This window comes from Odocoileus virginianus, chromosome 34, assembly GCF_023699985.2.
Source record: "Odocoileus virginianus isolate 20LAN1187 ecotype Illinois chromosome 34, Ovbor_1.2, whole genome shotgun sequence".
Taxonomy (NCBI): Eukaryota; Metazoa; Chordata; class Mammalia; order Artiodactyla; family Cervidae; genus Odocoileus; species Odocoileus virginianus.
In genome coordinates, this window is record NC_069707.1 from 14268019 (window position 1) to 14290837 (window position 22819).

The 22819-nt window shown below is 39.6% G+C and overlaps 1 protein-coding gene across 1 annotated transcript in view; it reads right to left on the minus strand.

The window, feature by feature from the left end:
- The window catches only part of ESR1 (estrogen receptor 1), a 386555-nt gene that overhangs the window by 62644 nt on the left and 301092 nt on the right, over window positions 1-22819 (minus strand). Inside the window, exon 6 of the mRNA XM_070461662.1 lies at window positions 10308-10446. Coding sequence (XP_070317763.1) covers window positions 10308-10446 — 139 coding nt within the window. The remainder of the gene's footprint in view (window positions 1-10307; window positions 10447-22819) is intronic.

Genomic DNA, 22819 nt, shown 5'->3' on the forward strand with positions numbered 1-22819 from the left:
AAAAAATCTGATTAAAAAATAGACAGAAGAGCTAAATAGACATTTTCTCAAAGAAGATATACCAATGGCCAACAAGTGCATGAGAAGGTGCTCAAACACCATGAACCATCAGGGAAATACAAGTCAAAACCTGGAGATACCATCTCATACTTGTCAGAATGGCTATTACCAAAAAGAGAAGAAATAACAAGTGTTGGTGAGGTTGTGGAGAAAAGAGAACCCTTTTGTGTACTGTTAGTGAGAATGTAAATTGGTGCAGCCACTATGGAACACAGGGTGGAGTTTCCTCAAAAATTTAAAAGTGGAACTACCACGTGATCAACAAATTCCTCTTCTGGGTATTTATCCAAAGAAATGAAAACACTACTTTGAAAAGATTTCTGCATGTTCATTGTAGCATTATTAACAATAGTCAAGATACAGAAGTACCTAAGTGTCCAACAATGGATGAATAGATAAAGAAAAAGTATGTGTATATATATAATAAATGTTATTCAGCCATAAAAAAGGAGGAAATCCAATCCCACCATTTGTGATAACATGCATGGACTTTGAGGGCATTATGCTAAATGAAATAAGTCAGATAGGGAGAGACACATCACAGTGGAATCTTATAAAAAAAAAAATCCACCAAGTTTAACGATACAGAGAACAAACTGGTGTTTGCCAGAAGCGGGGAGTGCGAAAATTGAGTGGACAGTCCAAAGGTACAAACTTTTAGTTATAAGATAAATAAGTTCTGGGGATGGTAATATACAGCATTCTATCCCTGAGCTTCCCTGGTGGTTCAGATGGTAAAGAATCCACCTGCAATATGGGAGACCTGGGTTCCATCCCTCGATTGGAAAGATTCCCTGGAGGAGGGCATGGCAACCACTCCAGTATTCTTTTTTTTTTTTTTTTTCATTTATTTTTATTAGTTGGAGGCTAATTACTTTATAATATTGTAGTGGTTTTTGTCATACATTGACATGAATTAGCCATGGATTTACATGTATTCCCCATCCCGATACCCCCTCCCACCTCCCTCTCCACCCCATTCCTCTGGGTCTTCCCAGTGCACCAGGTCCGAGCACTTGTCTCATGCATCCAACCTGGGCTGGTGATCTGTTTCACCCTAGATAATATACATGTTTTGATGCTGTTCTCTTGAAACATCCCACCCTCGCCTTCTCCCACAGAGTCCAAAAGTCTGTTCTATACATCTGTGTCTCTTTTTCTGTTTTGCATATAGGGTTATCATTACCATCTTTCTAAATTCCATATATATGTGTTAGTATACTGTAATGGTCTTTATCTTTCTGGCTTACTTCACTCTGTATAATGGGCTCCAGTTTCATCCATCTCATTAGAACTGATTCAAATGAATTCTTTTTAATGGCTGATTAATATTCCATGGTGTATATGTACCACAGCTTCCTTATCCATTCATCTGCTGATGGGCATCTAGGTTGCTTCCATGTCCTGGCTATTATAAACAGTGCTGCGATGAACATTGGGGTGCACGTGTCTCTTTCAGATCTGGTTTCCTCGGTGTGTATGCCCAGGAGTGGGATTGCTGGGTCATATGGCAGTTCTATTTCCAGTTTTTTAAGAAATCTCCACACTGTTTTCCATAGTGGCTGTACTAGTATGCATTCCCACCAACAGTGTAAGAGGGTTCCCTTTTCTCCACACCCTCTCCAGCATTTATTGCTTGTAGACTTTTGGATAGCAGCCATCCTGACTGGCGTGTAATGCTACCTCATTGTGGTTTTGATTTGCATTTCTCTGATAATGCCCACTCCAGTATTCTTGCCTGGAGAATCTCATGGACTGAAGAGCCTGGTGGGCTACAGTCCATGGGGTCACAAAGAGTCAGACATGACTGAGTAACTAAGCCCAGCAATGTACAGCATGGTGACTATAGTTAATAAAACTTTCTTGTATATCTGAAAGTTGGTAAGAGAGTAGAACTTAAAATTTCTCATTATAAGAAAAAAATTGTAACTATTTGTGGTGATGAAATGTTAACTAGACTTATTATGGTGAACATTTTATAATATATACATATATCAAATCATATATTGTATACATATGCTGTACAATGCAATGTCATGTCACTTATATCTCAGTTGAAAAGAGAAAGTGATGAAGGAGGATAAACTAGACAGGGATGATGTGGGATGTGGAGGAGGTTTGCTTACAATGTCTTGCTTTTGCTTGTATTTGCTTGTATTCGTTTGTAAACCAATATTACTCCTCCACTAGACACTGAATTCCCTGAGGCCAGATCTGCCTCTTACACATTTTTTCCATACCCTCCAGTATCAGACAGACCCTAGAGACATGGTCAAACTCAACAAATATCTATTGAGTTGACTTAAACTGACTCCTAACTAACAGAGTTGAAGCGGTGTTATCTCCTTTTATCACTGGATTTTAACTGCACTCATTCAAACAAATGAGGATCTTTCCAAGGCCAACTATGGAAAGGCAGCTGAGATTAAAATAGATATGAGAGGGGGATTACATGATTACCTCTATGGAGCATGTGTGACTTAAATAACATCAAGATATTTTAGAATTAAACTGTTAAAAACATTATGCTGATTACATTTTAGATCAATTAGCAATGTTTAATTGTTAACAACATATGGCAAATACAAAAACAATGTGGTAGGTAAACACGAAAGAAAAGTCAAAGCAAGCCTCTTACAGAGGATTAACTCTTTGGTTGGAATTATGCCTTTTCCTCTGTAGTGATTTTATATTAAATGGATCTTTACTATTTATAGGTTTATTCCTCTTGAGGAGTTAAAGATTTGTGGCTTAGCAGGCTTATAACACTGTTCTGTTGAACTGCTTTTGTTTTTAAGGAGCAATCATGATTTGAATATTTTGTTTTTCACCTTTCTCCAGTAGAACCCCTACATGTGCTTTCATGATTGAAGGTCTTGTTGGGCAAATTGATTTTTTCTAAAACTCCAACATGTGTGTATGTGTGTTTAATATTTTTATTGAGATATAATTCACATATCACATAATTGACCCACTTAAATTGTATAATGCAACTGAGATTTAGTCCACTAGATAATTTGATTTCTTTCTAATTTCTCTCTTCTTTTGGCCTCCATTTTTCTCTCTGCAGTTTACAGTTTCATATTTCCAGGGTTTGTCAGAATGCTACACCAAAGACTTTTACAAGTCAACCTGGTGGCATCTGCTGTTGAATAATGAAGGACTCATACCTGGAAAGAACCAACGGATACATAGCCAGAATATAAACTGGTAAAACCCTTTGCTCCCTGTAGTCTCATATCATGAATAAAACACAGTATAAAAGATAACCCAACACACTACTGTACAGATTAAAGAAGTTACATAAATGTTGGCTTCCTTTCTTTCTTCATCCAATTCTACAAGGTAGAGCAAAAAAAAAAAAAAAATTATGAACGAAGTCCTTGAGATCTGAGTGGGCCAAACAGGCATGCAAACCACTGCACACCTGGAAAGTTATGAGGGAATCCAGCAAAGCCACCGCAGTAACCAAAACCCTAACCCAAGACTCACTTTGCTGGTGAGTCGACCACTCCACCATCCCCACCCACTTGCTGCCTCTGCTAGTACAACATCCCCCTTCAGCAGAACACACATTGTTCAGAGAAGAGAAATCTAAAATGGGCGTGTAAAGGGAGGTCCTCCTCTTTATACCCAAGAAACCTTTAAACAAATTACATTCTGAAGTTATCAGCTTATTCCAAAACTTTCTTTTTTCACTCTTCCAAGTTAAAAAAAAAAATCTGCAAAGAATTTACATCAAATTTTACACAGGAAAAAACTTTAAAAGGCCAATAAAAAAAAAAAAAAAGGTCCAGTAAAAACATTGCTGGAAGCATTGTTTCATTTGCATGTTTTTATTTGCATGCTTTGTTTTCTGAAATACTGACAATAAATAACTTGAGCGTGTTCTTGCTTCTAGAAAATGACTTGTTTTTCTATTTAAAATTAATTTATGGTCTGAAAACAGTCAGCTATTTAGTAGAAGAAGCAAAATATCCTCTCCCAGGGCAGCAACCTGTTTTTCTCTTAAGGAAGAGAACTTATTCCTATTCCATGCCTACAAGTCAAAGAACTTTCTGTTGTCCAATATTATTTCCTACAGGCAGAGCCTCTTGATGCAGGAGTGATGGAAAGAGCCAGATCAACAACCTTCTGGCCAGACACTTGGTAGAGAGAATATTCTGCTTGTCGGATTAAACCCTGCTTTTTAAATGGATGAATAGTTTTGTTTTGTTTTTTTTTACCCTGAGAATGAATAGGAATCGAAAGAGAGTGCTTTGGCCTCCCTGAGAAATCCACAAATATTTCTCAGAATTTGTTAGCACGGATGGCGCCAGCAAAACAGAATTAGACAGTGCTCTGGAAACTGGATGGTCTTACTGAACTGGCAATTCACATTGTTTCCTCTAACATCACATCTGTCTTCCAGCGATAGTAAACTTTACTCCTGCGAAAACAAAGAGATCCCACAAGGAATGACATATCTTGAAGCTTTTGCTTCTGTTTTTGGTCTCTATTTTTCCAGGGTGAGCGCTCAAACAGGACTCAATGAGGAGGCGCATTCCTAGTTGACACAGTGGACATATTTTGTGTTTTCTGGTGCCAAAACACACCAAAGGATTAGGTGCTAGAATGGAAAATGAGTTTTCTCCATTTCCTGATGACTTTCACAGGCGTTCTTATTATCTTTAACTCTCCTCTTGTAAAACACACACACACACACACACACACACACACACACACTAAGAAAGATTACTGGGTTCTCTATTAATACTGTATAATAAGCTTTATTTCTTGGTTTTTGCAGAAAGAGATGACTGCATTAAGTGTTTGGAACTCACTCCTGCAGGCTATGGGGGAAGAATTGGAAATTGTGGGTAGGTTAACCATGGCAAGGATAAAATTAGCCTTTGAGCACATGACTACCAGGAAAGTTACAAACTACGAGAATCAAGATATCATGGCGTGTCATCAGGGCGTAAATCAAGCAATAACTCTTTTTAAATGGATATAAGATGGGAAATACGTCCTCTGGTCACAAACATGAGATGGCAACCCAGCAGATTCTTATATTCCTATAATCGCTAAACCCCACTTACTAGTGCTAATATTTGAGTAATTACAAGGAAAGGCTGGGATACATTCTATCCTCTTGATAGCCTTGGAAAGCACAAATGCCTGGATTTGCAAAGAAGGTTTGAGAAAACAGGACATCAATATGATCTACCGCAGATAAATCCCTGTCTCTAGTTAGCAACATCGGTAATCCAAGGGTGACAGGACTCCTTGGGACTTCTGGTTTTCACTCATCCCTGTGTCTGTGAAGATGTAAGGACCCAAGGGAGACTGACTTGGCAAAGGTGGTATCACCAAGCTTGAGATAAAACAAAAATGATCCAACTAACACTCATCTTTCGTTTACCAGCTCTCGAACACTTGGTTTTGAAACTCATGGATTTCTACAGCTTGTTACCAAAAAGTGTTTAAAATGTGCAAAAGGATGGGAAAAGGCAAAAGGGAGATCAGGATGACTGAGGCTAATCAGAGAACTGAATGTTATCAGAGGGACTGGGAGCCCGCATGTCAAAAACATAAACAGTGTTCTCATCTTTCACTCAAAAGCCATCTTCCAAATGTGTAAAATTTCAAGTGAGTTACTGGTCACAATATTTTTTACTGTTACGACTATATCAACGTCATCAAAAGGAGCTATCTTCTAATACCAAGAGAGTAATTTAATGATATTGAGAATTTTTTCATATTTAGGTAGATGATAAATAGAAAAGGATAGAAAATTTTATACTATAGGCCATAATTTTTAACATATTTAATATTAATTATTTATATAACTCATGAGGCTTCCCAGAGGGTGGCACATAGAAAACACAGGAGACATAGATTCAATCCCTGGGTCGGGAAGATCTCCTGGAGAAGGAAATGGCAACCTGCTCCAGTATTCTTGCCTGGAAAATTCCATGGACAGAGGAGCCTGGTGGGCTACAGTCCATGGGGTCTCAAAGAGTCTCAGTCACAACTGAGCAACTGAGCACATATGCACACATAATTAATATTTACTTATATATTTTTCCATTCACTAACATATATGTAAATGTATGTAGATCTTGAGGATTTTACTCGATAGTGGGTCTAGTGATGGAAGAAAAGTAAGATCCTTTGTTTATCCTCATTCAGAATTTAACAGGTCTGCAGAATATAAGCAGAGGTGTAAGCATGAACCAAGTACATTTAGCAATTTGAAAAATCCTTTCAAAACATATGTGTCTTGATTTCTTCAAAGTCTAGAAGGGTCTAAGCCAGGAATTGTTGAGTAGCTCTGAACAAGAAGTGAGTGAGTATGATGACAAGAACGGTCGAAATGACCATCATAAGATGTGGCTTCTCCTGACTCTGTCATGAGCCACCCGAGGGGCCTTGGCCAGTGAAATTAACAAATACTTATTGGGGATCATGAAGACTTTGTTCACTGGAGGGGGCAAAAAAGACAAACAAGATCTGGCTCCTTCCCACAAGAAGTTCATGAGCTTTAAGGGAAGATAAAACATATGATCATAACTTACAGGCAGAAGGAGAAGAAGAGGAGCAGAAACCAAACCTAGTGAGAACTTAGACAAAGGAAAGGCTAATTTCTGGCTGAAGAGGAGAGACTCTAAAGGTAGGTTTTTCCAGAAGAGTGACAACTAAAGAGAGCCTTAAAGAAGGTCCCAAGATTCTGACAATTCTAAAGGTACAGGGCCTTTCAGAAGCAGTGGGAAAAAATCCTTGAAGAGTGAAATTAAGTTCGTGGCTCTCAGGCTGAAGTCAGGGTCCAGGCGTTTTCGGCCTGGACAAGAGCTCACCAGGCTCACTTAATCCCCAGAACTCCTTTTTGGACTCACAATGACTGGCCTTCCCCGTTACATCATCGGCCCGGCTCTGCAGATGTTCGTGTCTATGACACTTGCAACAGGGATTCATGATTATCAAGATAAAAAGTCTAGAGAGTACTTACTAAAGAAGAGAGAAAGCCAGTGAAAGCTGAGTCAGGAAGCATCAGGATCGCAGCCGTGCCTTTCAGAGAAGTGTCTGGCAGCCCTCTGGGAAGAAACTGAAGGAAAGAGGGCTGATGGCCGAGAAAGAGACACAGTGGTGGCCAGGCCACACTTCAGGGAGGGATGGTTTGGATCTGTGCTAGGGGAGGTGTGGAGACAAAGGGGAGTGTGGATTGCAGAAACACAGAAGGAAGGAGTTGACAATTAACTGGATAATCTGGTGGGGGTTGGGGGAGTGGAATCCATGGTTAATTTGAACTTGACAACTTCAGTGTCTAGGTGAATGTTGATGCCACTAATAGACAGCAATAAAGAAAAGGAACAAACTTGATGAGGAAGATTCAGTGAGGGTTCTTGCGAGTCTGAAGAGTTTAAAGGATATTGAAACAGGAAAATCTAGAGTAGTGGTTCTCAACCAGGGATGGTTCTGTGCCTCCCCTCCTGCCACACACACAGGGGACATTTAGAAATGTCTAGATGGGCTTCCCAGGTGGCACTAGTGGTAAAAAAAAAACCCACCTGCCAATGCAGGAGACATAAGAGACAAGCGTTCAATCCCTGGGTCAGGAAGATCTTCTGAAGAAGGAAACAAAAATCCACTCCAGTATTCTTGCCTGGGAAATCTCATGGACAGAGGAGCCTGGTAGGCTATGGTCCATGGGGTCCAGAGTCAGACACAACTGAGCAACTTAACACACATGAAGAGACATTGGGGTTGTTATCTCTGGGGAAAGCAATGCTGCTATGAGAGCAACTATTAGGTCAGGTCCAGGGATGCTGCTAAACATCCTAAAACACACAGGATAGTTCTCCATAAGAGAGAACAATCCAACCAAAAATGTCAATAGTGCAGAAGCTGAGAAATCCTGGTCTAGAGGTGGTAGGAACTGCACATCTGGAATATTAGAAAGTATGAGTGGAGAGAGATGAGAACTCTTAGTCACTCACACTGCAATGAGAGACAGGGGAGAAAATTAACCACAGTGAGAATATGCAGAAAAGAGAGATAAGCAGATGCATGATAAAACTAGGCAATATCACCTCATGGCAAAGTGAGTTCATTGGGATGAAATCATATCTAAAATGCAACAACTGATGACTGCTTTCAGGAAGTGTGTACCCAAGAAGATAAAAATGGACTAGGTAGTCATCATGAAATCATAAGACAAATGAATTCAGTCATGAACGTCCCCCATCCTCAACCTTCAAGACACCTTCCAGTCTGTAGTGGGGAAACATTATATGTGTCTGTGATTTTCATTTGCAAATTTATTGTAACTCAGTCACAGAACCACACAACTGTAACAGGAGAAAAAAAATTTCTTTTAAGAGTAGAAGAAGGAGGAAGAGGAGGGGGGAAGAAAGAAGGAAGAGACAGGTGAAAAAATAAGTTAAGAGGAAAGCAAAGGAAGAAGGAGAAGCGAAGTGGAAGGGAAACATGACAAGACAAGAGAAACAAGAGAAGGGAAAGGAAAGAAAAGGAAGAAAAAAGAAGTGAGAAGCACTGTAGAGATCTCCTTTAAGGTAGACAGGACAGTGCGTGAGGGAAGTTCTATGGAACAAGACCAGTGGCCATCCTCATTCTTTCCAAAAAACTGTGATATGGGATTATATTCCATGGAAAGAGAGAGTTGCTTCTTGAACAGAATCATCACTGTTTTTCAAAAGCTATAATAATACAAAATGATGAAATGGTAACCAATACTTATGCAATTCTCCAGAATTAAATAAAAGTTGTCAGAAGTCTGCTCCGGGCCGGGGGGGGGGGGAAGGGGGGGTGGGGCTGGGGGTGGGGGTGGGGAGGGCTGGCAGGTATAAGGAAGGAAACCAGAGCATGACAGGGGATGGGAGGCAGTTTGGCTTTGAAAGGAAGGAAAGCACAGAGATGCATTGAGAGCAACCTGGCGACCTTGAGCTGCTGAGCAGAGGCATACAAAGTAGGCAAGAAACTAGAAAATGGCTCTTTCCCACTCACATGTTTATGCCATCCATAAAGACAAGGTATACCTGGAAAGAAAAGGTCCCAAGACCAAAGAAGTCATCACTGATGAGGAGGGAATGTGAAGAACACGTGCACAGGGCAGAAGGCAACATGCTATGCCAGAGCCAGACAGATCTTGAATTCCAATCCTGGCTCCACCATCGGCTCGTTCCATGCTTTCGAAAGCCGCAGAATGTGTCTGTAACTGAGCTTCCTTTCTGGGAAAATGGGAGTGATAAGGCTTCCCAGGAGTGCCCTGATGATTAACTGAGATCATGTATGGAAAGCCTTCAGCGCAGCAGCTGGTGCTGGGTAGGAACTCTGTCAGGGGTAGCTGCTGTTAAATAATGTCTAAATCCAATTACTCTAAGTAATGACTGAGTAAGAACAATAGGACTCACATTCTGAGTCAACCCAAATAGAACACGTGAAATAAGGTAGCTCATTTGAAAACTGAAATCTCCATTTTCAAAAATAAGCAAGTTAGCTTTTATGAATTCATAAAACTGGAAGGGGCCTTTGGAACTCTGATCAAATTTCCTTATTTAATGATGGAAAAATTGGAAGAGGAAATGAAAAGACTATTGTGGTTTGGATGTACGTGAACCAAAAAAATATTTTAATTACAGGAAAGTTACTCATCATTTTTTTATATAACACAAAATGAAGATGGAGTTCAAAAATTACAGCTCATAATGTTATGTCCATGCGTGCTAAGTCGCTTCAGTCGTGTTTGACTCTGTGTGACCCTATGGACTGCAGCCTACCAGGTTCCTCTGTCCATGGGATTCTCCAGGCAAGAATACTGGAGTGGGTTGCCATGCCCTCCTCCAGGGGATCTTCCCAACCCAGGGATTGAACTCATGTCTGTTAGATTTTCTGCACTTGTAGGTGGGTTCTTTACAACTAACACCCCCTGAGAAGCCCCCATAGTGTTATAAATATAAGCAAATACATGTGCATACATAAATCCATATATGTATATTATAAACACATATACAATATTCATATGTCTATGTTAGAAATGATAGAGCTAACCTGTGGAGACATCAGGCAGACAGTTAACCTTAGCTATCCATGAACTCAGGTACCCTACCTCACTCAAATTCACCCATTAGTAAATATATCTGATAAAGTTCTTAGAAGTTTCATGGAACGCTGAATAAAGAAGCTTCAGTACAAAACTGGTGATTCTCAGGGATGTACTTTCCCCAAGCTACAGCCAGATCACTCACCTGTCCAGGAGAAGGTTAGGAGCAAATAGGAGCTTCCCTGGATGCTCCATGGAGCGCCAGACAAGACCAATCATGAGGATCTCTAGCCAGGCACATTCCAGTAGGTGGACTTGATCATGAAGGGCCAGATCCACAAATCCTGAAACAAGACAAGAAAACTCCCCTGACTCCAATGAAAAAGAATTGCTGGTGAAATGAATGCAACCAGGGATTTAAATGGTTAGGATCTATTTTTTATTAGATGTTAAAACACAAAATATAAGCACACTTAGGAAAATCAAACAACTATTTTTTAAGCCTTGTATATCAACAAACATTAATGTGGCATTTTCTTAGAGTCATCTTTGCAAAAATATACTAACTTATGTAAGCCACTTAGCTTTCTATAAAGTTCTGAATGTAAATGGTGTTTACATGTGTATGCTTTTTACTTAGGCATTTCTAATAGCCTTATGTGATTATTATACTTCATTTCTGTTTCAGTTGAAGATATTTAGGTGTAAGAAATTTAAATTACTTGCACTAAACCAAATAGGTATTGAAGAACAGGCAGGACCAAAATCACTCAATTTCTACTTCTTTGCTGCATCACTAAGTCATGTTCTTTTTTTTCACACCATGTAAAAGAATAACCAATAAAATAGTATATGTACATAGATCACTTGGGAGAGAATGAGTCAGATGAAAAAAAAAGTGACATTCTGATTTCTTATTTTTTAATGCTTATTGGGAGAGAAAAGCTTTTTCCAATCATCACTGACAATATGGTGGATGCCTACTAGTAATGAGAAAGAGGAGGAGGATGAGAAGGAGAAGAGCGAGAAAGAAGAGGAAGATCAACTCACTGAACCTCCACTATGGGTTAGAAGCCATGCTGAGTACCACCATGCCAATTTTTAAACGTATTTACTATAATTTCTAGAGAAAGGAACCCACGGGGACACCATTTTACAGATAAGGAAACAAACATTCAGAGAGCTTAGATATCTGTTAAGGTCAGAGACAGGAATAGAGTCTCCAGAACCTATGCCCTTGACCACAAGTGCCACCACTTCTTATGAGCTGCAAGTAATTATAGACTTTGGATCAAGTGGCTAAATAAACCTAACCACACAAATTAAGACATGCCAGAGTGAGTGACCGGGGCATTGCATAAAGGAGATGTCCATAAAGTCTGCTGCTTTCTAAATCAGTTCCCCATCCTTTTCCCCAGGGACATCCCATCACATTTCTTTCCTCTCCCTCTCTGCCCCCAGCTCTTTTGTTTTCTCTCATCCATGAGAGTGGGTCTAGGATTTCCATTTTTCTCTGTCTTCTTTATTCTTTTATCACTAATATTATACTTCTATTAGTTATCTATGCTTGTATTTACTAAAAAGTCAAAATGTAAGCTCATTTTCTTTAAGCAGCAGTATTGATGTTTTGCCTACTGAACATTTCTTCTTAGGGGTGTTGGTTAAAAGAATCAGCACTGAACAATTAACTCACCATTTCTTTCATACTTAAGTGTCCTCTTTCATGAAATCCTTACCACTAAACAGATGATGATCCACAGAGAAAAACCCAAACTAGAGAAAGACCCTCTAGCCACTATTCCATAACCAAGCCTCATAAATTTTATCTTTCAAATAATGATAAAATTATTTTTGTTCAATCTATATGTTCACCACTACTCTATTTATTTAATTCCCAAGAGGCTCTCACCTTTTTGCCTGACTTCTTTAACTCAGCATAATTGTTCTGAGACTTACCTATGTTGTTGAATATAGAAACACTGTAGTTGACTCTTTTCATTGTTGAATATTTCATTGTATGGATATAGCCAATCAATAAATATAATTTTGTTATCTTTTCATTGGATCTTTGGTTTGTTTACTTTGGGCTATTACAAATAAAATTGCCATGAGAAACCTATGCACAATTTTTTGTATGAACGTATGCTTCCATTTCTCCTGGGTAAATATTAAATGTACTGTGACTGCAGTATATAGAAGGTATGGGATAGATATATTTTTAACTTTTTAAGAAACTGCTAAACTGTTTTCAAAAGTGATTGTTCCATTTGACACCCCTAACAGCAATGTGTGTCCAACTCTGTGCGACCCTATGGACTGTAGTCTGTAGTCTTCCAGTTTCCTCTGTCCATGTGATTCTCCAGGAGAGAATACTGGAGTGGGTTGCCATGCCCTCCTCCAGGGGATCTTCCCAAGCCAGGGATCGAACCCGCATCTCTTAGGTTCCTTACCACTAGGGAAGCCTGGGAAGCCTCCCTGCTCCCCCCTCCCCCTAGATCTAGCCAATAGATTGCTATTGGCTGCTCCCAGCCAATAGCAATAGATGAGAATAAGTTACCCTACCTCTTTAGCCAGTAATTGATATGGCCAGTCTTTTTCATTTTAGTCATTCTAATAGATATACAGAGGTTTCACACTGGCACTATGATTTGAATTAGCATTTCCCTAAAAATTAATGATATTGAGCATCTTTTCATGCTTCTAACAGGTCATTATCTTATACTATATTCACATTAATTATGCATGTATCTGTAAATTCTGCTAGACTATGTATTCATTAGAAGCACAAAATGCATGATTCTATCAAATCATGCTTTTTAAAAGTCTCAATTTATTACCCCTTCTGCTACATCATTCAGCCACGCCAAGTCCAATAATGGTGTAGCATTTACCAGAGAAAGAGTCTTCTCCCTGGAAAGAGTGGGTTTCACTCATTTCTGACTTGTAACCAGAGAGAAAATGGGCCTTTCTTGTTCATAAGAAAAAATAAAGGATTAAAAAACTGTGACTGGGTTTCAGGACTTTGGGGAATAAACCCCTACACACTGCAGTCTTGCACCCATAGTGTGCACTGGGTCAAAATGGACCAGCCTTGCTAGGAAGAAGCACTGTCTAGGGCAGCAAGGAATGCTTCTCAGCAGCCAACATTTAATAGGATAAACCAACTCTAGTGAGCAGTGCTTAAAAGGAAAGCTCACACGGAAGTTTTAATTCTTTGAACATTCACCCCAATCTTCGAGTAAATTCTCGGAGTAATTTTTTTTTTTAATTGAAGGATAATTCCTTTACAGAATTTTGTTGCTTTCTGTCAAACCTCAACACGAATCAGTCATAGGTATACATGTATCCCCTCTCTTTAGAACCTCCCTCCCACCTCCCTCCCCACCCCACCCCTCAGGGTTGATACAGAGCCCCTGGTTTGAGTTTCCTGAGCCATATAGCAAATTCCCATTGGCTATCTATTTTACATAAAAAATAAATAAACTACCCAGTAAATCCAACTCACTTTCAGAAATGTTAACATTCAAAAGGTATTCTCTCTTTTCTCATGACATTCCCTAATTGACATGGGGGAAAGTAATCATGTGATAATGTCACCCATAACGAAACCCAATCCATGCTATTCAATACCCTCCATGAGCCCCCAGTAATCACACAGGATGAGATTTAGGGGCCATCTCACGCGAGAATGGCAGCCATTGAACCACTTAAGTTTGGAAAACCAAAGGAGCATTTTCTGGTATCCAACCTTACAGATTAAACTGAATCATACTTTCCAATTCTCACATCAAAACTTCAGTGCTATTTAAGTTGGACAATTTTAGTGGCCTTTGAGGAGCCTCAGAAGCTCACCATAACTGTTTGTACCACAGAAGTCTGGTGATTATGAAAACTGTCCAAAGTACATCTGCTAGTAATAGTGTTCAGCCTGAATCCAGCAGAATTGCTGGGTCCTTCTGCTGAAATGATGTAGATCTCTCAGAAAGAAATAGGTGATTTAATTATCTTTCCCAGCTGTGCACATTGCCTGCAGACAAGGGTTACTATGTCTCTTGCAAAGGATCCTGTGCAAGTTCCTGGGGCAGGACTTCAGGAAGTGTGCAAAGACTGTCAATTAACCTTCCCAATAAACGTGAGGGATTCCAAAGAGGGTTACTGGATGCAGTGTCTCCTTTCTTCCAATATACTGACCTCAATATTATTTTAACCACACAGAAGCTAAATGTTCTTTTGGTGTGGAATAAATGTCCTTGAATACTCTAAATTCATATCCAGTGAAGAAAAATAATGTAATAAATTTCACACAAAATTGTACTGGGCCAACTTATCTAAAGGGGCTTCCCGGGTAGCTCAGGGGTAAAATATCCACCTGCCAATGCAGGAAATACAGGTTCAATCCCTGGGTTGGAAAAGACCTCCTGGAAAAGGAAATGGAAACCCACTCCAGTATTCTTGTCTGGGAAATCCCATGGACACCGGAGCCTGAAGGGCTATAGTCCATCGTGTCGCAAAAGAGCTGAACATGACTTAGCGACTAAAGAACTGTTTGTAGACATCAAGTTTTGATCCTTTGGCTTGTTTTCCTTATAAACAGGAAGAATAATCTAATATGCAACTTCAGTGGAATCTCCTATCATAACTTAGAGACATTCAATAATGCCTTTTTTTTTTGTAAGGAGTAGAATACCAAGAGCTTTATTATTGCTTTTTTCAATTTATTTTGAATCGAAGGATAATTGCTTTAGAGTACTGCATTGGTTTTTATGCCTTTCTTGAACACTCGAAAGTGTTACCGATATGAATTGGGAGCTTGTAGCATCTATGGGATATGAACAGAAGCTTCAGTGACAGATCTCCTTACAGTTGACACTTGTGATTCACACCCATCACTTGGGGACCCTTATCTTAGTGACAGTGACAAGGGCCCCCTGGGGCTATGGAATCCACACCAGTGGGACCGAATGCACTTGTCAAGAGTAATGGCAATAGTTGATTGAGAGCAAGTGAAGTCATATGCAAGGAAATCTCATTTTATAAACTGAAATTTTAAAAGACAGTGAACGAGGGCCTTTTCCTCTAGTCGGCATTCACAGGTCTAGTCATAGAGTACCCACAGATAGGATATACTGGAAACAGAAATGCCTTAAATCCCATTCCCCACTTGCTATGTGGACATAAATCTGGTGAAGCTGAGGGAGCCTTCTTTCAGAGCAAAAAAATTCTCTCTGTACAGTCAACCAGCTTATTATTTCCAGCCTCATCACCAAGTAAAGATATTCCTGCCTTCTTTCTTGGTTGCAAAGTAACTGTTCTTCCTCCAGGATTTTTAACTGAGTTTTGATTGTGAAAAGAGCTCGTGGCATGTCTCCCCCACCCCCTCCCTTGGGCCTCATAAGATCCTCTTCCCCACTCTGCTAAGGAGTGCCATACTAATTGCTTAATTTGCCTTGGCACACAAGAAACATTTAAAGCCTTACCCACTCTTACCGGGTGTGGCAAGACATTGAAAAGTGTGACGAGAGTCTAAGAAAAAATGACTAATGTAATATGAATGCCGGTTAAGTTCTGCACCGTGGTTGTGTAAAAGATAAACCAGTGTGGCTCTTCAGTAGAGGCATGAGAAAAAAAAAGAATGCTACAATAATTATATTTCTTACTTCCATGGGATACACTCTATTTAGATGCAAAACAAAGTAGAATCTCTCTGAAGAAAACATCAACTTTTTCCTGGGGAACAGTTCTCTCAAAACTCGAAACCAGGTGGTTGGTTCCCTTCGTAAATCCGCTGGAAAAAATATTAGTGTCCTGACCTTCAAAAAATTAATCATGTTCTCAGTCATATGATGACCCCAATGTTCTCCAAAATGTCAGTTATAAAATTGCTCGTTGCATTCTTTCTGTATTGCCCTAACTCAATGAAAGAAGATTTAAATAATTCATCTCTTTCCCCCTTGATACCAAAATAAAATAAGGTTAAAAAAAAAGAAAGAAAGGAAGAACTTAATGGAACATGAGGTTGTAGCACAAAACAGCTCCACATTGAATAAAACAGGATTTCTGGGATAGAACAGATAATATCAGAAGAGCCGAGATCCTAGGTCTCACGTCCTTCATTTTGTAGTTTTATTTTTCCTTTTCTCCAGAAGATAGTAACTTAATGCCATACTATGAATCATGTACCCCACGGTATAGCCAACTATAACCTTCCCCCTCCAAATAAAATTTTGGATTCTCTTTTATATGTGGCCTCATTATGGAAGGATTCATTAGAACTGTGATCCTCACCCTATATACTTAAAGACGTAAGCATTGAAAAATTCTTTTCAAAGAAAAGAGTTTAAGCCATTTAAGTAATGTCATGTACCACTCTCACCAAATATGTACCACGATTACAAAATAAGAGGTAACCGAGTATCACTTTGACACTGCATCACAGTGCAAGAAATGGGCCTCTGACCGAGCCTGCCCCACTTCCCATCCTGGGTATATTTTGGCTTTCCTCCCCTATAATAAAAAGAAGGTGTCCAGGCCTGTCTGGCACAATATCATGTATCCAAAGTCCTTATGCAAACACTGTCCTAAACATCCACCTTGCCAATAGCAAGTGGCCACTTTTCAGAGGTTATCCTTATCCTCAGGCCTGCTGGTTATTAGTTATTTCCAAGTCACCTCCCAAGATGGGACTTTCTGGAAGTTATACCTCCTCAGCACTCTGCAACAGAAGGAGGATGACAGAAGTAATGAAGAGAGGATAAAGTGAAAAGTCACAGACCTAGCTTGAAATTCTTCCGTGGCCCATGGCCAGTTATTTAAGGTCTCTGAAAGCTCTTCCCATCTGTAAAATGACCACTTAGGGCTACTGTTAACATTACGGAGTTAGCAGATGTTCCCGAGTACCACAGTTGCTTCTCAATGAACATTTGTTCTCGTCCCTACCTTATCCTGACATTCTGAAACTTCCCATCCAATAGGAGGGAAGACTGCTTTTGCAAAGCACCAAGAGAAATGATAGGCTTTAAGATGTTGTAGATTTAGAACTTCGAAATTCAACTGGGTACTTTGCGTTTGTCTTAAGTCATGCACATTGGGTTTTTTGTTTATTTTTTCTATTTATATGTTTAAAAAAAAACCTAATAAAAAAAATAAAAGACTTTCTGGACATCAAACGGCTCTTATGAAACAACATTTTCATGATTTAAAAGTGGAGGGAACAAGAGCATGTGGATTATATTTCTCCTAAAATACATATGTGGGAAAAAATGAAAAAAAAAACACGTTTGGGGTTTTGTTATACACAAAGCATTTCAAGATGTTTAGCAAATTCAGAATGCAGCTGTCTTTGTGCACCCCCAAAATAAATGGCTGATGATTTTCTATTGAATTCAGAAAACCACAATGCGCTGCCCCTTACTCACCTTGGGGTAGAGAGAATGGATCTTACCCTGCAGTAACTGCCTGCCTTGGGAAATAAAGTGGTGTTCTCAAAGCAATGCTAGGCAGTAAAAACCAGTGCGAAGTGAAGAATTGAATGCGACAAAGTTGATATTTTTAAAATATGTCACATTTAGCATAATTGACAGCCAAATTAATTTTGAGTACAGATTGAAGAATTCAGTCCAGAGGTTTTAAGGTAAACAAAAGTACTGTCTTTCCAAACTACTGGTACATCCTTCAGACACCCCTTACTCAGATAGATAGCCATACATTGAAAGAATTAGAGATGATGCAAGTCATGTGCATGCTCAGTCACTTCGGTAGTATCTGACTCTTTGTGACCCCATGGACTGCAGCCCGCCAGCCTCCTCTGTCCACGGCATTCTCCAGGCAAGAGTACTAGAGTGGGTTGTCATTTCCTTCTCCAGGGGATCGTTCTGATCCAGGGATCGAACTGGCATCTCTTGCATTGCAGGTAGATTCTTTACCACTGAACCACCAAGGAAGCCAGATGAAAGTCAAGGTATCTATATAAATCCATGAACTTTCCAGTTTTGACTCTGCAGCCTGACAAGGGTGCTGTGTTGAAGCTGACATACATGATGAAGACACTATGACATCATTAGTACTTCCTTCAGAACAGGAAAACAGAGCTTAATGCATCTTGTGCTGAGAATTATTTTTATATGCACAGATTCGAAGCTTTTGTTTATGGTACCTCCAAAAGAAAAACAAACCGTGCTGTTTGTGGTTATTCTATTACCCATTTTTGTCTTCCCCATTTTTATCTAAGTGAAAGAACCCACAGAGAGCTCGCTTGGAAGGACCTGAGATATTTCCCAGATGTCTCTCTTACAGTGCATACATGAGGGAAAGACTAAGTGCAAAAGACTGTCTTTCCTCTGAAAATATCTTACATACAATGAGTAGATTACTCACTGAGACAGAATATCCAAAGACAATAATTATCCTTTTTTTTTCATACTTTTAACAATAAGTAAGGTATATGATGACAAAGAAGTTGTTCATCAGGAGAAAAGAATTAATCTCACAACTATATCTGACTCTAGAAAGAAAAATAAGTCAAGACTTTCAGATATGAGGATCATACTTGGGGATCAAAAAAAATGTCCCTCAGAGAAAACAAAGCAGATGGCAACTCTACCTTGTTACCAATCCCATCTGTATTATACTCGAAGCTTTGGTTCATGAAGAGATGGTTGTCATGACAATAAGCATTTGAGAAGAGTTCTGGAGAAGCTGATGGGTTTAAGAGTGTCTCCTAGCTTCCCAATTTTCCCAACACACACAAAAATCCCATCCCCCTCATCCTCCAAATAAACAATTCTATTACTTCTTGTATTGGCTACAAAACCATATTCTATATTGATGCTATCAAATTTTGCACTCTCTCATGTCAAAATCCTCCTTGGAGGGACAAAACAGCTTTTTACTCTGATACAGCACAGCTTGAACGTGAACTGGTCTTTTATTTTTATTCAGCCAAGCAATTGTATTAACTACAGCTTAATTTTTTTCCCTTCCAAGCTCAGAAAGAAATCAATTTCAGTTTAAATGAGAAAGGGGGGGGGGGAGTTGAAGAAATTATTTTCCAGTTTCTGAGAGGAGAAGGCAAACTAAAGAAGGAAAAAAATTAATAAACTATAAAGTACTTAAGACTGTCCTTTGACATGCTTGTCAAATGGACAGAAAGGGCAGCCCTGTGCAGCAATTCTGAGTTCCCTGATAAAGAGCAGGGGCTGGCTTCATTTAAAAGTCAACAAGCACTTGTACCTTGGAACATACATTTTTTTTTTCCTGTCTACCTCAAAGCAGACCTACAGAAGCATCTCAAATACTATTGTCATCAGTCTGAGTTTTCCGGATAACCATGGGCTCCCAGTAAACACTACAAATGTCATCAATGCAAAGACCGAGAGGGAAGCAATCTCCTTTTAAGGGCAAGTCCCCCAAACAAATGAAAAATGATGATTTCCTCCTACATCCATCCCGCTCAAATCCCTCAGTGAAACCCAAATTGACCCTAATAATTGTAGGGGGCTGTTTCCTCATACACATACACACACACACACACTTGATTTAAAAGCTAGAGGAACACCTGTTGTTGCCAATTACCCAAGGACATCTAGTTCTAGAATGAATGAATTAGGAGAAAAAAAAAAATAAAAAAAAAAAGAGGCTTATTCTCCCTTTGCTTTAAATTGCAAGGTTAGAATGGGAGTTTTGCGAGCCCAAATTTTCAAGAAGTAAAAGAATTGCTGAGTATCAACTCACATAAGAATACCTCTACTGAGAAATCAGAGGACAAGGTCCAGGGCCCCGTAACAAGAAGAGGCAGGGCTGCAAGTCTGGGGATGTGGAGGCCTGAGGGTCTCACAAGCATGTGGGGGATTTATTTAGACAAGATTGCTCCCTCTCCTCCGGTCTTCTCAAAGTGCCCACAGCCCACATCTTTCCATTATCCTACACAAATTTCAGCCCCAGAAAGAACAAGCAACAAAAAGGGGAAAAAACAGATTTCAGCCTCTTCCACCCCATATCTGAAGTCAGCCTTTTCCACCCTGTATCTGAAGTCAGTGAACACTGACCTTAGCTACACCAGTGTTGAGAGGCCAAAAGGAGATAGAAAGTCAGAGAATATATTCCTTTCATCCACGGTGGATCCTTTTATAAGCACAGCCATTCTTGCCACTCCATTAAATAACCACTCTAAAAATAAAGTGGGTCACTAAGCAAACCTGAAATTCTCTAAATGCCAGTTACCTTCAAAGCAAGAATGATTCCATGTTTATGCTAACTCAATACAGCCCATGGCGTGGTATTGGGTCTCATCAATAGTGTTGACTGCCTAAGGTTTACAACAGGAACTACAACAATATTTTCCAGTAAAAGTAAAAAGAAGCTGCATTGGTTTTCTAAGGCTGCAATTACAAGGTTCCACAAACTGGGTGGCTTAAAATCACAACACAGAAAACTAGAGTTCTGGAAACGGGAAATTGAAATCAAAGTTGCTGCAGGGCCATGCTCCCTCTGAAGATTCTGGAGCAGCAGTGTTCCAGGCCTTTCTCTCAGCTTCTGGTGTTGCTGGCAACCCTTAGCATTCCTTGGCTTGCAGATGGGTCATTCCATTCTTCCCCCCATCATCACATGATTTTCTCTGTGTGTCTCTGCATCTTTTCTCTTTTTATAAGGACACCAGTCATATGAGATTAGGGTCCACATTAATCAAGTAGGAGTTCATCCTACTTGATTCCATCTGAAAATACTATTTTCAGATAAAGTCATATTCACAGGTTCTGGGGGTGAGGACTTCAGCATATCTTTTGGGGAAGATGCAATTCAACCCACAGCAATAAGAAACTGTAACATTCTACCTCTTACCTGGTCATGCTCAATATTCACCAATTATTTCTCGAGCATCTCCAATATATATAAACCCGGCAGGAGGCTAGGTACTATGGGTACAGAGATGGGACAATGTTCTCATTCTCAAAAAGCTCCTAGTCTACAGGGGAAGCAAAGAAAATGAACATATGCTAATAACAGCAGGTGTCGAGTGCCAAAACATAGGAAAATATCTGAAGCACGGACACTTTAATCTCTTGAGGTTGGAGAGAAGGCTACTCCTTGGGCTACTGCATACACTTTCCCCTCCTCCCAGCACACTCTTCCAAGGACTTCAGTGCTCACAGCCTCGAGATTAAGTTCTTATTCCTAGGGTTGCTCTTATCTGTGTGAATGCCTATGCTCTTTAGCATCACTCATCAGAATGGAAACAGACTGAACACGGGGACTATGTCTTGATGACATTTTACCTGCAGTACTTAATGCAGTGCCTGGCTGAGAAAAGGCCCTTAATAAACATTTCTCAAACGAATAGAGGTGGGGTGGGCAGACAAGTCAATGAATGAGATAATGAGTGTAAGTGAACTATTTCCAGTAGTAGGTGTAGCAATTTGAAGGACTTCCTGTAAGAAGGTATCCAGTATCTCAGGGAAAAAGAAGGGGAGCTTGTCTCTAGGGGGGAGAAGGAGCTGACAAGGTGTTGGGTTAGCAAAGGCAGCAGACTGAAATCACTGCTGTGGAATAGGCAGGAAGCAGAGCGGGAGGGTGAGTGAGACAGGAGCAGAGACAAAGGGAGACAGAACATGCTAAGGAGACAAGAAGAATACTTGGAGAATTCAACTGTTAGACCTTCCAGTCTCTAAAAATAAGTCTAAACGTGATCATGGATTAAAATAGGAATGTATCTTTCCCTTTAACTGGGAAACTGTCCTTTTGAGTACAGTGTTGCTTCAGTCTTAAAAAGTCTGTAAAATCTTTGCACAAACCCAACTTTTTTTTTTTTTTCAAACCCAACTTTTTAAGGAACAAGAAGTGAAATTTAAATACCCAATCCAATCACTAAAAAAAAAAAAAAAATGCACATTGCACATAAAGTATTTTTGGAGTACTTACAAGCATAAATTAGTTACAGAAAAATAAATTTCTTCACTTTTTTGAACATCTACCATGTGTCAGGCACAACATTAATGTTATGAACAAAAATTTTAATATGTCTTGGTCTCTGACACCAAAGCTAAAAGAAAAGACGGTCCAATTTTTAAAAAGATTGCACACTACTATATATAAAATAGATAAACAACAAGGGCCCACTAGGAACTATATTCAATATCTTGTAACAATCTATAATGGAAAAGAATCTGAAAAAGAGTATATATACATATATATGTATAAATATTTATACATAAATATATGAATAAAACTGGATCGCTTTGCTATTATACACCTGAAACTAATACAACTTTTTGTAAATTAACTATACCTCAATTATAAAATGGTTAAAAATAAAATAAAATAGTATCTAGGATCACATTAGAGGACTGTCCAGAGTTTACTGGACGCAACAGGACTGGCAGCTAATCCATAGCGGCAAGCCTTCCTCATATTTCTGGTTCAGGTCTTGATGGCATACTTGATAAAGGGGAGGCAAACCTACAGAGGGACTAGAGAGGGTGGAACATTCCTGGAAGTGTCCCTAGACCAGACAAGCTGGGGCACAGAGGAGAGGAAGGTGTGGTCAGAAACGGGGCTGGAGAAGAAAGACAGGGCCACATGGTTGTCATGGAGCTCAGGCTTCACTCTGGTGCAAAGAGCCACTGGAGGATTTTAAAAATAAGAGTATTAACTGGGGTGACTCGTTAGGACTTCATTCCACGAGAATGAACTGAAAGAGACCCACTGAGAAGATACAAAGCACGG